The sequence below is a fragment of the Mobula birostris genome, chromosome 10, assembly GCF_030028105.1.
Source record: "Mobula birostris isolate sMobBir1 chromosome 10, sMobBir1.hap1, whole genome shotgun sequence".
In the NCBI taxonomy this organism is placed as follows: domain Eukaryota; kingdom Metazoa; phylum Chordata; class Chondrichthyes; order Myliobatiformes; family Myliobatidae; genus Mobula; species Mobula birostris.
The window spans coordinates 68,834,736-68,849,346 of NC_092379.1; the positions used below are offsets into that span (position 1 = coordinate 68,834,736).

Sequence of the window (14,611 nt, forward strand, 5' to 3'; positions counted from 1 at the left end):
CGACTCTGGTAGTCAGAGTGAATTAACGAAGCAAATATGCAACGAGACTGCAGAAGACTGCCAAGTGTAATAGGGTGATTATGGCGAGAAATTTTAACTTTCCACCTGTAACTTGGGATTGCTAACAGTGTTAAGAGCTTAGCTGAGACAGAAAATTTCTTCAGGCAATATATAGAAGGCCCTACTCGGGATACGGCATAGCTTGAACTACGCTTGGGACTTAGAGCAGGACAAGTGACTGAGATATTAGTAGAGGGGCACTTCATGACCAGCAACTATAATTCTGTTGATTTTCAATTAGTTATGGAAATGAAAGATCTAAACTGAGGCAGGGCATATTTGGATAGTATTCAACAGGAGCTGCAGAAATTTATTGGAATAGCTTATTTGCAGGCAAAGTCACGTCTAGAAAGTGAGTGACTTTTAAAAATTAGATATCTAGAGTTCAATATCTGTATGTTTCTATCAGGCTGGCAGGAACAAAGAACCCTGGATGACAATAGGTATTGATGTTCTTGACTGGAAAAGGAAGGAGGTATGGATAAACATAGAAAATAAAAACATAAAAAATAGGTGCAGGAATAGGCCATTCGGCCCTTCGAGCCTGCACCGCCATTCAGTATGATCATTGCTGATCATCCAATTCAGAACCCTGTACCAGGCTTCCCTCCATACCCCCTGATCCCTTTAGCCACAGGGGCCATATCTAACTCCCTCTTAAATATAGCCAATGAACTGGCCTCAACTGTTTCCTGTGGCAGAGAATTCCACAGATTCACCACTCTCTGTGTGACACACATAAAAGTTGCTGGTGAACGCAGCAGGCCAGGCAGCATCTCTAGGAAGAGGTGCAGTCGACGTTTCAGGCCGAGACCCTTCGTCAGGACTAACTGAAGGAAGCTCTCTGTGTGAAGAAGTTTTTCCTAATCTCGGTCCTAAAAGACTTCCCCTTTATCCTCAAACTGTGACCCCTTGTTCTCGACTTCCCCAACATCGGGAACAATCTTCCTGCATCTAGCCTGTCCAATCCCTTTAGGATTATATACGTTTCAATAAGATCCCCCCTCAATCTTCTAAATTCCAATGAGTATAAGCCTAGTCGATCCAGTCTTTCATCATATGAAAGTCCTGCCATCCCAGGAATAAATCTGGTGAACCTTCTTTGTGCTCCTTCTATGGCAAGGCTGTCTTTCCTCAGATTAGGGGACCAGAACTGCACACAATACTCCAGGTGTGGTCCCACCAAGGCCTTGTACAACTGCAGTAGTACCTCCCTGCTCCTGTACTCGAATCCTCTTGCTATAAATGCCAGCATACCATTCGCCTTTTTCACCGCCTGCTGTACCTGCATGCCCACTTTCAATGACTGGTGTATAATGACACCCAGTTCTCGTTGCACCTCCCCTTTTCCTAATCGGCCACCATTCAGATAATAATCTGTTTTCCTGTTTTTGCCACCAAAGTGGATAACAACACATTTATCCACATTAAATTGCATCTGCCATGAATTTGCCCACTCACCTAACCTATCCAAGTCACCCTGCATCCTCTTAGCATACTCCTCACACCTAACACTGCCACCCAGCTTCGTGTCATCCGCAAACTTGGAGATGCTGCATTTAATTCCCTCATCCAAGTCATTAATATATATTGTAAACAACTGGGGTCCCAGCACTGAGACTTGCGGTACCCCACTAGTCACTGCCTGCCATTCTGAAAAGGTCCCGTTTATTCCCACCCTTTGCTTCCTGTCTGCCAACCAATTCTCTATCCACATCAATACCTTACCCCCAATACCATGTGCTTTAAGTTTGCACACTAATCTCCTGTGTGGGACCTTGTCAAAAGCCTTTTGAAAATCCAAATATACCACATCCACTGGTTCTCCCCTATCCACTCTACTAGTTACATCCTCAAAAAATTCTATGAGATTCGTCAGACATGATTTTCCTTTCACAAATCCATGCTGACTTTGTCCGATGATTTCACTGCTTTCCAAATGTGCTGTTATCACATCTTTGATAACTGACTCTAGCATTTTCCCAACCACTGATTTTAGGCTAACTGGTCTATAATTTCAAACAACAGGAATTCTGCAGATGCTGGAAATTCAAGCAACACACATCAAAGTTGCTGGTGAACGCAGCAGGCCAAGCAGCATCTGTAGGAAGAGGTGCAGTCGACGTTTCAGGCCGAGACCCTTCGTCAGGACTAACTGAAGGAAGAGTGAGTAAGGGATTTGAAAGTTGGAGGGGGAGGGGGAGATCCAAAATGATAGGAGAAGACAGGAGGGGGAGGGATAGAGCCAAGAGCTGGACAGGTGATAGGCAAAAGGGGATATGAGAGGATCATGGGACAGGAGGTCCGGGAAGAAAGACAAGGTGGGGGGGACCCAGGGGATGGGCAAGAGGTATATTCAGAGGGACAGAGGGAGAAAAAGGAGAGGGAGAGAAAGAATGTGTGCATAAAAATGAGTAACAGATGGGGTACGAGGGGAAGGTGGGGCCTTAGCGGAAGTTAGAGAAGTCGATGTTCATGCCATCAGGTTGGAGGCTACCCAGACGGAATATAAGGTGTTGTTCCTCCAACCTGAATGTGGCTTCATCTTTACAGTAGAGGACGCCATGGATAGACATGTCAGAATGGGAATGGGATGTGGAGTTAAAATGTGTGGCGACTGGGAGATCCTGCTTTCTCTGGCGGACAGAGCATAGATGTTCAGCAAAGCGGCCTCCCAGTCTGCGTCGGGTCTCGCCAATATATAAAAGGCCACATCGGGAGCACCGGACGCAGTATATCACCCCAGTCTACTCACAGGTGAAGTGTAGCCTCACCTGGAAGGACTGTTTGGGGCCCTGAATGGTGGTAAGGGAGGAAGTGTAAGGGCATGTGTAGCACTTGTTCCGCTGACACGGATAAGTGCCAGGAGGGAGATCAGTGGGGAGGGATGGGGGGGACAAATGGACAAGGGAGTTGTGTAGGGAGTGATCCTTGCGGAATGCAGAGAGAGTGGGGGAGGGAAAGATGTGCTTAGTGGTGGGATCCCGTTGGAGGTGGCGGAAGTTACGGAAAATAATATGTTGGACCCGGGGGCTGGTGGGGTGGTAGGTGAGGACCGGGGAACCCTATTCCTAGTGGGGTGGTGGGAGGATGGAGTGAGAGCAGATGTACGTGAAATGGGGGAGATACGTTTGAGAGCAGAGTTGATAGTGGAGGAAGGGAAGCCCATTTCTTTAAAAAAGGAAGACATCTCCCTCGTCCTAGAATGAAAAGCCTCATCCTGAGAGCAGATGCGGCGGAGACGGAGGAATTGCGAGAAGGGGATGGCGTTTTTGCAAGAGACAGGGTGAGAAGAGGAATAGTCCAGATAGCTGTGAGAGTCAGTAGGCTTATAGTAGACATCAGTGGATAAGCTGCCTCCAGAGACAGAGACAGAAAGATCTAGAAAGGGGAGGGAGGTGTCGGAAATGGACCAGGTAAACTTGAGGGCACGGTGAAAGTTGGAGGCAAAGTTAATAAAGTCAACGAGTTCTGTATGCGTGCAGGAAGCAGCGCCAATGCAGTCGTCGATGTAGCGAAGGAAAAGTGGGGGACAGATTCCAGAATAGGCACGGAACATAGATTGTTCCACAAAGCCAACTAAAAGGCAGGCATAGCTAGGACCCATACGGGTGCCCATAGCTACACCTTTAGTTTGGAGGAAGTGGGAGGAGCCAAAGGAGAAATTATTAAGAGTAAGGACTAATTCCGCTAGACGGAGCAGAGTGGTGGTAGAGGGGAACTGATTACGTCTGGAATCCAAAAAGAAGTGTAGAGCTTTGAGACCTTCCTGATGGGGGATGGAAGTATATAAGGACTGGACATCCATGGTGAAAATAAAGCGGTGGGGGCCAGGGAACTTAAAATCATCGAAAAGTTTAAGAGTGTGAGAAGTGTCACGAACATAGGTCGGAAGGGATTGAACAAGGGGTGATAAAACAGTGTTGAGGTATGCAGAAATGAGTTCGGTGGGGCAGGAGCAAGCTGAAACAATAGGTCGGCCAGGACAGGCAGCTTTGTGGATCTTGGGTAGGAGGTAGAAACTGGAAGTGCGGGGTGTGGGAACTAAAAGGTTGGTAGCAGTGGAGGGAGAGGGGAAAAAAAGAAAGAAATAAAATGAATGAATTCTGTTTGGTCTCTCTTTGTGCTAGGTAGACCTATCAGTTTTCTCTGTGGGTGGGCTTTACAGTCGATATCTCTCTCCCTTCCATAGTCCATCAGCTCAGTTACCACCGTCTGTAATGATGCTGAAATCGTCAGGACAACTGTTGGTGATGAAGTACAAAAGCCTGGTGAAGAAATTCCCAAGGCTGGCGGTGACAACCTGACTATGCGAGGCTGTCCAGAGCGGGGTTTAAGTTGGAGAGAAATTCCAAATTCATCCCCTAAAATATCTTTAAAAACGCGCTCGCAGCAAGCAAATTCTTCAAGTTTTTTTTCCTGAAACACTTCCACTTACAGGTACATCGAAGCCCGTGATGGGCTGGGTTTAAGTGCAGCCGTTTTCAGAAGAAAAAACGACTTTAATAAATACCCGGCCCCCACCAAGATCTCGTCATTAGGACAGCAAACTGTTTACCTGTGCTGCACACTTTATATGCATTTTGAATTACACTTTATTAAATAATATGGTAATATATTGTTTTATGTGGTGTGCATGATATATGTATTGTGGCTACACTGTGGTCCGGACAGAGGTTATTTCATGTGTGGACAATCGGCCAGATGACAATAAACTTGAACTTGAAGATACAGAACTTCTAAATCACTCATTTAAAATCCTCCAATTCGATGTAAAAAAGTCAGTTCTGATCCCGACTATTGCAGGCAATATGTGTGTGTGTGTGTGTGTGTGTGTGTGTGTGTGTGACTACGGACGTATATGCGATCGGACGTTGTCTGAATGGACGTTAAGTGGCACACACCTGTAATAAGGATACACCTTATGCTTTTATCTCTTTTAGGGACCACAACATATTAGGGAGGCTAAGCACAGGGAAGGCTGCTCAAGTATTTCACAGTTCTTTTCATCAGAAAACCAAAGTCTGACTGAGAAGGTCACTAGAGCTGAGGCATACTTTGCATCTTTCATTGTCGAGCATAACCTACCATTCCAGGTGTGTAAGCACACAGGCAAGCTATTCAGAAAAATGTTTCCTGATTCAGAAATAGCAAAAATTATGTCTGCTCATCAACCAAGACAGCAGCTATTGTGAACATGGCACATTCAGACAGAATTCAGAAGCCAGCTGTCTCATAAAACACTTGTGAATCTGATGTCTTGCAAAATTAACAAATTCATTGACACAGACTGCTATGAGGTTGAGATTTCTGGTTGAGACCTCCCCGAAATGAGGTTGATACCTCCCTGAAATGAGTATTTGCAGGGTGGGATGTCTGCAATTCACAGCAGGCCTTGATGGATTTCTGGAGATTCAAGGTATCCAGGGATATGGAAATAGTTCCAAGGTAGAAGATCAGCCTTGATCTTACTGAATAACGAGAAAGTTGAAAGGACCAAAAGTAAAGAAAAAAAGGTTGTTGGGCAGTTGATGATGGAGACTGCAAACAACAGTGTCAGAATTAGTAAGGGGGGGGGGGAAGCTGATGTCAAATTGGATCACTGTGTCCTGCCCTTAATCCGACCTCAATGTTTTCCTCATTCAGGTTCTTGCTTAGTTACTCGGATCACAGTTCTTCCCCATTTTGATGTTTGGTCTGAACAACAACTAAACCGCTTGATCATATCTTGACCTTTCTACATTGAATTACTGCCACTGCCACGTGATTGTTTGATTATATATTTGCATTATATGTTATATTTTGTTATATATTATATATTTGAGTGCAGGTGTAACTAGGAAAGGTTAAGTGTGTGTGCAGTTGTAGTGCTCACGCACTTCTCGGAAAAGCTCTCTGGTCGTTTGGTTTCATTTTCATTTTCAGTTGAGCTGTATCAGTGGACGTTCCTGCAGTGACGAATCCGGCAGGAAAACACCTAATTACAAGAATTCCCTGAGCAAATCCTTTCGGAACCTGAACAGAATGGAGTTCTGTGAGCTGGGAAGTTGCCAGATAACAAGGTGAGTGTCTCTGTCTCTGCTCCTGCCTCGCAGTTCGGACCGCTTTGGTTCTGTGGGTTGATTCTGTGACAAGTTAAATTCCCTTCGCTCTCTGACTGCATGCAATTTGGGAGATCGGTCCAAATGTGTGTGGTTCACAGTTCCCGAACAATAGGGAGCTCAGAGAACGGGGATCGAGAAGCCTGTGACGAGTGTTGACCCGCCAGGAGAGGTTTCCTTTCTGATATGTTGACGGTTGTTGATCAGCTTGTACGGGGAACTGAACGCCGTACGGATATGGCTCCGCCAGGAAGGACTGTAAACAGCGTGGCGGCAAGTGCCGATCCAATAAACGTCAACAGGGCCGCAGGCAGAAAGTTATTGACTGCTCTCCGGAGGACCGGGCTTTTAATTTGAGAGGTACAAGTTCAAATCCAGTTTGGGAACTTAAATTGTTGTGATGAAATAAACTGGGAAGGTAAACCAATGAATATCAATAACGGGGACTGTGGAACTGCTGTAGCTGCCCCTCACATGCTTACGGTGGGTGCTGTTATAACCTGGAATCAGGGAGAAGTTGTTAGACCAAGCTGCGTGTTGGGGACCCTCCCCAGGGTGGAGACTTTGCCTTTTGAGGGATTAGTTTGGCAATGTTGCAGCTTCATCTCCAGATACCAAGGGTTAAATTATGAGTGTGTACATCAAACTCAATTGTATTCCATAAACATTCAAATAATCCACTGATCTGCGGGTCTTTGGGTCGTGGGAGGAAACCAGAGGGCAGGGACGAAACCCACATGGTCAGAGAAAGAATGTGGACGTCTCTGATGGACAGCGCCAGAACCTTCCCAATCACCGTGACAACGTGGATAGCAGGTTGCCAAGGGCAACACCAGATGTCAGGTTGGCTGGATGGGGGGAGGGAAGGAGAATTTACAAAGAACATGTAGGTCCAATGCTCACACAATAGGAGAGATTGAGCCCATGTAAGGAAGACAGAAGCAGGTTTGCTGCTGGGTGTCTATGGTCTTGTGTTCACGGGGCCCAAAAGCACAAGTGATGCCAAAACCAGTTTTCACACAGTCTGACGTCACCGTGCTTACCAGACAGGTCAGTGGGTACCTTCACTTCAAGTAGAGTCGTTTCTCACATGAAGAATTTCTCCTGCATGGTGTCCGGCCATTGTTGTCTATGGGCTGTAAAAATTAGTGGGCGTGTTTCTTTTCTTATTTTCACCAGAGTCTGTGCCCCTGATAGAAATTCCCACTGTTAATGAAGCCCTCTGCTTCATCCCGTGGAACCGCACAAATGTTACCCTGTCTCCTTCAAATCCACACTTGTTCTCCCATTTTATTAAGCTTCTCCTGTGCAGTAATACAAGGAATTAAGACACAGGCCTGAGAAGTGAATGACTCGAATGTCCCCAGAGCTAAGGTGATATTTGCTAATTTATTTTCCTTCCAGGGATAAAATGACCTCTTCAGTCCTTCACAAGTACTTCGGAGCTGAGGAGCTGAGAAGTCTACAGTCCTTGTACAGTAAAGGTGATGTGGTAACAGTGATCCTTGAACTGAAGCGGAAGGCAGAGGATTTAGCCGGTGTGAAGATCAACGTTGCCGTGCTGGGTGATGTGGGCTCCGGAAAATCCACCTTCATCAACGCCATGAGGGATGTTCGGAGTGACGATCCCGGAGCTGCTTCAACTGGGAATGATGAAGCCAGCATGGTGCCAACCAGATATCGTTATCCATCCCTGCCAGATATTCAACTCTGGGATCTCCCAGGATTAAACTCCTTTGGTTTTGAACTGAACCGTTACCTGAAACAAGTGAATTTTGAAAGCTATGACTTCTACATCATTGTGTCTCAGGCGCGATTCAGAGAGTGTGATGGGGAGCTCTCCAAAAGGATTCAAGCACAGCAGAAAGAGTTCTACTACATTCGGTCCAAAATTGACAATGACGCCTATTCCATGCAGATGCAACGCATTGACTTCAGTCAAGGGAAGATGCAAATCATCCAGGACTGTGTTAAAAACTTTAAAAGCGTTGCAGTCAAACCACCAGCCATTTTCCTGATCTCCAGTTTTGATGTGAAAGAATATGATTTTCCAAAATTAAAGTCTACCCTTGCCACTGATTTCGAGAGCATAAGATCTAATACCTTTTCACGCGCAATTCCAGAGATGATGCTGGGAATCCAACAATCCAAACGCAGGCCGATAATGTGGGTCATTGTGCTGTTGGCCTTCCTGTCTGGGGCTGTGGGCATAATCCAAGCCCCAGGCTTGCCTTTCCTCACTGCCATTGTCTGTACTGCTGCTGGGTGGATGTACTTTCGATGGCAACTGGGCGTTAGTGACCGTGTGGTATGGAACTTGTCTGGCAGAGTCAACAAGCCTGCATCACTTCTGAAAACTGAAATGGAACGTCAACCGCCTTTCACGTTGCTTCGATTTGCCCCTAAGGTGCTGCCGTTCATCCTCATTGTGGTCTGTATGATAGCTGTCTTCACAGACAGCCACTATTCAGTGACAGTCTCTGTCTTTGGGGCAATGTCCTCATCTGCCTTCACCTTTCTCATTCTAAAGGATTCACTGGATGACCGGTTGCTATCTCAGCAAATCCTCGCCAAGACTGCACTTCAGCAGGAAGATGATGACCACCTTTAGGTCGCATCTCTCACAGCTTTCAAAGTTCAACTTGATCCCAATGTCAAGGTTAACCTGATTTGTTTAGTTGGGGGTCAGATTCATTTTCTACAGAGGGCCATCTAAAAGATTCACTCTTTACGTATTAGAAAATCATCAACATAGAAATACCTAAATATAAACTATTAATCATGCTTTGCATTTTGCTTTTGGTAGCTGTTACCTGCTGCTCTATGGTGCTGGAAATTCTCTTCTTGAATCACTGTTGTAACAATTGGTGAAAATAAATGTTGTGAGTTAAGATAAATTTGATTAATTCTGATCACTTCAGATCATCCAGGATGCTGAAAGCATCAGAGAAAGGGTTTCAGCCAGGTTGTCACACATAAGGTAGGCTGCAGGTAATCGGTGACCACCACAAAAGGTCGAGGGGGTAGATGGATAATGCAGGATGCTCTGTGGCTAATTACCTTGAAAACAAGTAACCATTTGGGATAGTGTTTGGGGATGATAGTTCAGAAAAAAGCAGCAGCCACGCCTGTGACACCAGGACTGTATCTGAAGCTCAGCGGGTAAAGGTGAAGACAAATAGCACTATAGTGATAGGAGACTGGAAAGGTAAGTTCAAAAAGTTCAAAGTTCAAATGCATTTATTATCTTTTCTTTTTAAATCTTTTTATTAATTTTCAAAAACTATAAAGTCAATAACAAAGTTGGTACAAAGAGATTGGAATAATCTTAATCAGCATATACAAAAAGGATTTTAAGTAACATAGGAATAATAGACTTCCAAACTCATAATGAAACTAGTCATAAAAAAAGAAATAAAAAGAAAAAAATATATATATAAACAGAAAAAAATCCACAATAGAAAAAGAGAAAACAAAACCCACAAAAATAATCAGAACAAAACAGGTCTAGACCACTATCTTGAATCAGACACGTTCAGTAATGTCGTCAAATGGGCTCTTCTGTTCATATCATTTAAATTAGAAACAAAAAGATTCGGAAAGGTCAGATTACATCATATGAAAATGTTGCATAAAAGGTTTCCAAGTTTCTTCAAATTTAACTGAAGGGTCAAAAATATCACTTCTAATTTTTTCTAAATTTAAACTTAATATAGTTTGAGAAAACCATTGGAAAGTAGTAGGAGGGTTGATTTCCTTATAGTTCAACAAAATAGATCTTCTAATCATTAAAGTAACAAATGCTATCATCCGACAGGCTGAAGAAGACAAAGATCTGTGTTCTACCGTTGGCAATCCAAAAATTGCTGTAATAGGATGAGGTTTTAAATCGAAACATAGAACTGTTTTGTTGATTAGTTGATTGTTGAGAAGTTGATTACCTTTCAACCAATCCCTGTCGCTCTCCCTCAACCGAGCACTGCCACTCATCTAACAACTGAGAGATCCGCTCCGCCCACGCCTCGCACGCCTCCGCCCCTCTTGGGGTGGACACTATCCCAAACGCCAGGCGGAGCCTGCCAGAGCTAGAACATTTATTCGCAGACCCTACCTCCAAATCAGACCACTCTTTCCTCTCTCTCCCAACCGCATGGACAGCCCCTAGTGCCACCTCCAACTCGTCAATGCTAGGCTGAACTCGAACAAAGACCGCACCCACAACACATACAGCAATAACCAGCAAATAACCCACAGAGGTACACATTACAAATTTCAACAGGGCACCCACACACCATATCAGTAGACCCAATCCCAGACAAAGCCCACACAATGTAGCTCCTTGGCCAGCCTCAGGGTCGCTCGGCTCGCTGTCGTCTAGGGAAACAGCCTCAGCCCCGCCAAATTGGGTAATTAGTTTGTGTGGATGCTGTGTGATGTACCCCACCCCGCCCAAATAATGGACAATACACCAGATAGGATTAAATGATTTACAGTTTATAGATATTACTGGAACTAATTAATTAATAGAGAATAAAATATAAAAGGAATATAAAAGGCTCCACACTTATCAAAGTTCAATCTCATCGTGTACAAAACAGTTGGAGCTCAAGAATCTTCTTCTTCGCCCTGCGACCCCTCGGATCACCTCGACCGGCCGCCTGGGACCAACAATGGTCGTCGACCAGACGATCCACACGAGTCCATCTCCATCTCTTCGCCGAACGCCCTCCTCGGGGTCCGACCCCGTTGGCGGACATCACAGCACCTGGTCCATTCTCTGTCTCTCTCTCCCGCCTTCTCCCTCAAAACCCTGCGCATACAAATCATCCAGATACACCAAAGTCATAACAACTATCCCAATTGGTTCGTTACATCCTCTTATCAGCTCTTAACCCACAACAAGCTGCTAGCGCAAAGGTTTCTCAGCGTTTAACATAACAAAGAAGCATTCCCGAGTATAACATGACAAAGAAGCCATTTTAAATTTAACATACAAAAAAAAGAAAGACCTCGTACATACATATTTTCATCACTAAAAATTATGGAGACCTTTATAGAGCTAATTTAGTTCCTTTAGTGGATTTTATGAAGCAATTATTTTCTAGATGAAATCATCTTACACTTTTGTTAGTTGGTCAATTTCATGCAGTTAAAATGATGATCTTACCAAAATTTTTATATGTATTTCAAAATATTCCTATTTTGTTAACTAAGAAGTTTTTTGGTCAGGTTGACGCTATTATTTCATCTTTTGTTTGGAATAATAAAAGACCAAGAATTGGAAAATGTCATCTCCAAAAATTAAAAAAAGGATGGAGGTCTTGCTTTGCCTAATTTAAGAATGTATTATTTGGTGGTTAATATATGCTCTGCGTGTTCTTGGTTATATTGGACTGATAAAAATGAACGTCCACCATGGGTTGACTTGGAATTGAAAGCTGTGAAACAATTTTACTTAAGTTCGTTATTAGGAGCTTCTCTACTTGTACAACTAGCCAAAATTTCTATTTTAAATATTAATCCTATGATTAAGCAGTCATTACGAATTTGGTACCAGTTTCGTAATTTTTTTAGTCTTAAAAAATTTAACCTTCTTAGTTTACTTTATCAAAACTATTTATTTAAACCTTCACTTAGTGATTCTACCTTTTCTCTTGGGAGGAATAAAGGAATTTATTCCTTCATGGATCTGTTTCAAGAAGGCCTTTTGATGTCCTTTGATAAGTAAACTAAATATCCTCTCTCATACTCACACTTTTTGCAATATCTTCAGATCAGACATTTTTTACAAGAATATTTAAGTAACTTTCCATATATACAAGATTCTGACCTGTTAGACACTATTTTAAAAATCAACCCTTTAGTGAAAGGTTTTGTTGGAAACATTTATAATTTACTATTACAACAGGATAATTATCCTCTATTTAAGATTAAGCAAGATTGGGAAAGAGAGCTTAATATGACCTTGATAACAGAGGATTGGTTGCGAATTCTGAAGTTGGTCAAATCTTCTTCGATTTGCACCAGTCATTCTTTGATTCAATTTAAAGTTGTACATTGTTATTATTTGACAAAGGAGAGACTGTCTAAAATATTTTCTAATGTTAACAGTCAATGTGATAGATGTAAAACTGAAATAGCTATATTGACACATATGTTTTGGTCGTGTTCTGTATTGAAACAGTTTTGGAAACCTATTTATTCTACAATTTCTAAAGCTTTAAAAATTAATTTACAACCTAATAAATTTACTGTTTTGTTTGGTATAATTCCTCAACATATTCATGGTATTTTGATATTAGACCAATATGTAATTGCATTTGGTACATTATTGGCTAGAAGGGCTATTTTATTAAAATGGAAAGATACTTCTGCTCCCACTTTGATACAATGGTTCTCTCAGGTGATGTTATGTCTTAGTTTGGAAAAAAATCAGAAGTTGAATTTTGATCCTCGATTTGTCTTTGAGAAAAGGTGGGGCTCCTTTGCCTGCTACTATCATTTGATTTGAGCTAATTAAGATGGTTTCCTTCTGATTCTTGGATAAATGGATTTGGTTGGCAGATTGATGTCTTTTTTTTAATAGAAGCCTGTATGGCGTATAGCTCCGGGTTTGTGCTCCAAATGGGTTTTTATTTCTCGTTTTTTTTTGTTTGTTAGTTGTTTTTTTTTGTTTTAGTTGGTGTTCTTTTTTCCTTTCTTTTTTCAAAAAAATATAGCTTTAACTTTTTCTTTTTTTTAATCATTATTCTTGATATACTGTTTAATTTGGTTAATAGACTCTTATTGCACTTATTGATATATTGACTTGATTATTTTAATGCATTTTTCTTTGTCAATTTTCAATAATAATTAATAAAAAGATTTAAAAATGAAAAATGAGAAGGTTGCGGGCAAGGCACCAGACACAGGTAGCAGGGCAAGGCTCCAAACACGGGTTGCAGGCAAGGCTTCAAAAGGAACGGGAAGGGAAGGGAACAGTCCAGCCCCAGGGTAATGGCAAAGACGGCCTGACTTACCCCACAGAGGCAAGGACGGGATACTGACGAGACTAATCAGCAACCACACTCGAACCCAGGGCCACTTATATTCCCAGCCCCAAGACGAGCATCAGGTGCCTATGATTAAGCCCAAGTGAAACAAGGGACAGCCGGAAGACCTGGAGTTCGGAGTCCACTGACGGGACCATGAACCAGAACACGGACTTCATGGGCTGGACCATGACAACTCTTCATTTATCAATTTCTCTTTTTTCCCAGTGTCAAGGTCATTCCCAGATAACTAACTTCTTGTTTCATCATCTGTGCTTTTTTAGGGTTTACCTTTAGTCCCAATGCATGTAATAATTGCAACAGTTCTGTCAATAGCTGATAATGTTCCTGCTTGGTTTCAATGTTCAAAAGTAGACCATCTATTGTACCAAGCACTCAGGCTTTGAAAACCATTTTAACCTTTTCCTTAAAAGCTGATGAAATATAGATGGGGAATTATGGAACCCCTGTGGTAGGGCAGTCCACATATACTTCTGTCCCTGAAAGGTAAATGCAAACTTGTATTAACACTCACTTTCGAGTGGGATAAACCAAAATCCATTATTCCTGCCCAAAACTGAACCATTGCGCTCTTTCATTCTGTTTGACCTCTATTTCTGGGTTAGTTGCTACAGTTGGGGCTGCTAACAGGATCACTTTATTCAGCACTCCATAGTCTAATGTGAACCTCCAACTACCATCTGGTTTCCTCCCTGGCTATGTGGGTGAGTTATTTGTGCAGGTTACCAGCCTCAGTACCCCTTGTTGTACCAAACTTTGGATTACCTTACCTATATCTTCCTCTGCTTTTTTTGGAAACCCATGTTGCTTCTGCGAGCACACACAAAGCATTCACTTTTACATCCATTCCTTATGAATTCAAATATTGCATTCCAGTGAAGTTGGCCACAGGTCATGTGTCTAAACTTTAAGACTTTGTTATTGGCTCTGCTTGAAGCAGGCATCTCTTTATTGCCCTCTTCCCATCAAGTGACAGTCAATAATTTATGGCTCTTTGTTCTCAGTCAGCAATGAGCACAAATCACTGCAGGCAAGCACCAACCCCAACATTCAAAACCTGCATATTACATCCAAACAAAGAATATCTCACAAATAACAACTTCTTAATTGGAAATGATCGCCAGTCCAGCAGATTACCTAAAGTATCATTGAGTCTTCTTTAAAAGATTGATGAAGCCCAGCATTCAATAGTTTTACAATGCACAAAGGCTGTTGTAAATCTAGTCAAGAAGAAAAGAAGAGCTTACGAAAGGTTCAAAAAACTAGGTAATGATAGAGATCTAGAAGATTATCAAGCTAGCAGGAAGGAGCTCAAGAATGAAATTAGGAGAGCCAGAAGGGGCCATGAGAAGGCCTTGGCAGACAGAATTAAGGAAAACCCCAAGGCGTTCTACAAGT

General features: G+C 42.7%; 1 protein-coding gene across 1 annotated transcript; it reads left to right on the top strand.

Moving 5' to 3' along the window:
- Positions 1–5,911: 5,911 nt before the first annotated feature.
- On the top strand, positions 5,912–12,945 carry LOC140204093 (interferon-inducible GTPase 5-like). The gene is made up of 2 exons (XM_072270420.1): positions 5,912–6,122; positions 7,566–12,945. The coding sequence occupies exons 1-2, from the start codon at positions 6,085–6,087 to the stop codon at positions 8,770–8,772; spliced, it is 1,245 nt and encodes a 414-aa protein (XP_072126521.1). The 5' UTR covers positions 5,912–6,084; the 3' UTR covers positions 8,773–12,945.
- Positions 12,946–14,611: the final 1,666 nt, after the last annotated feature.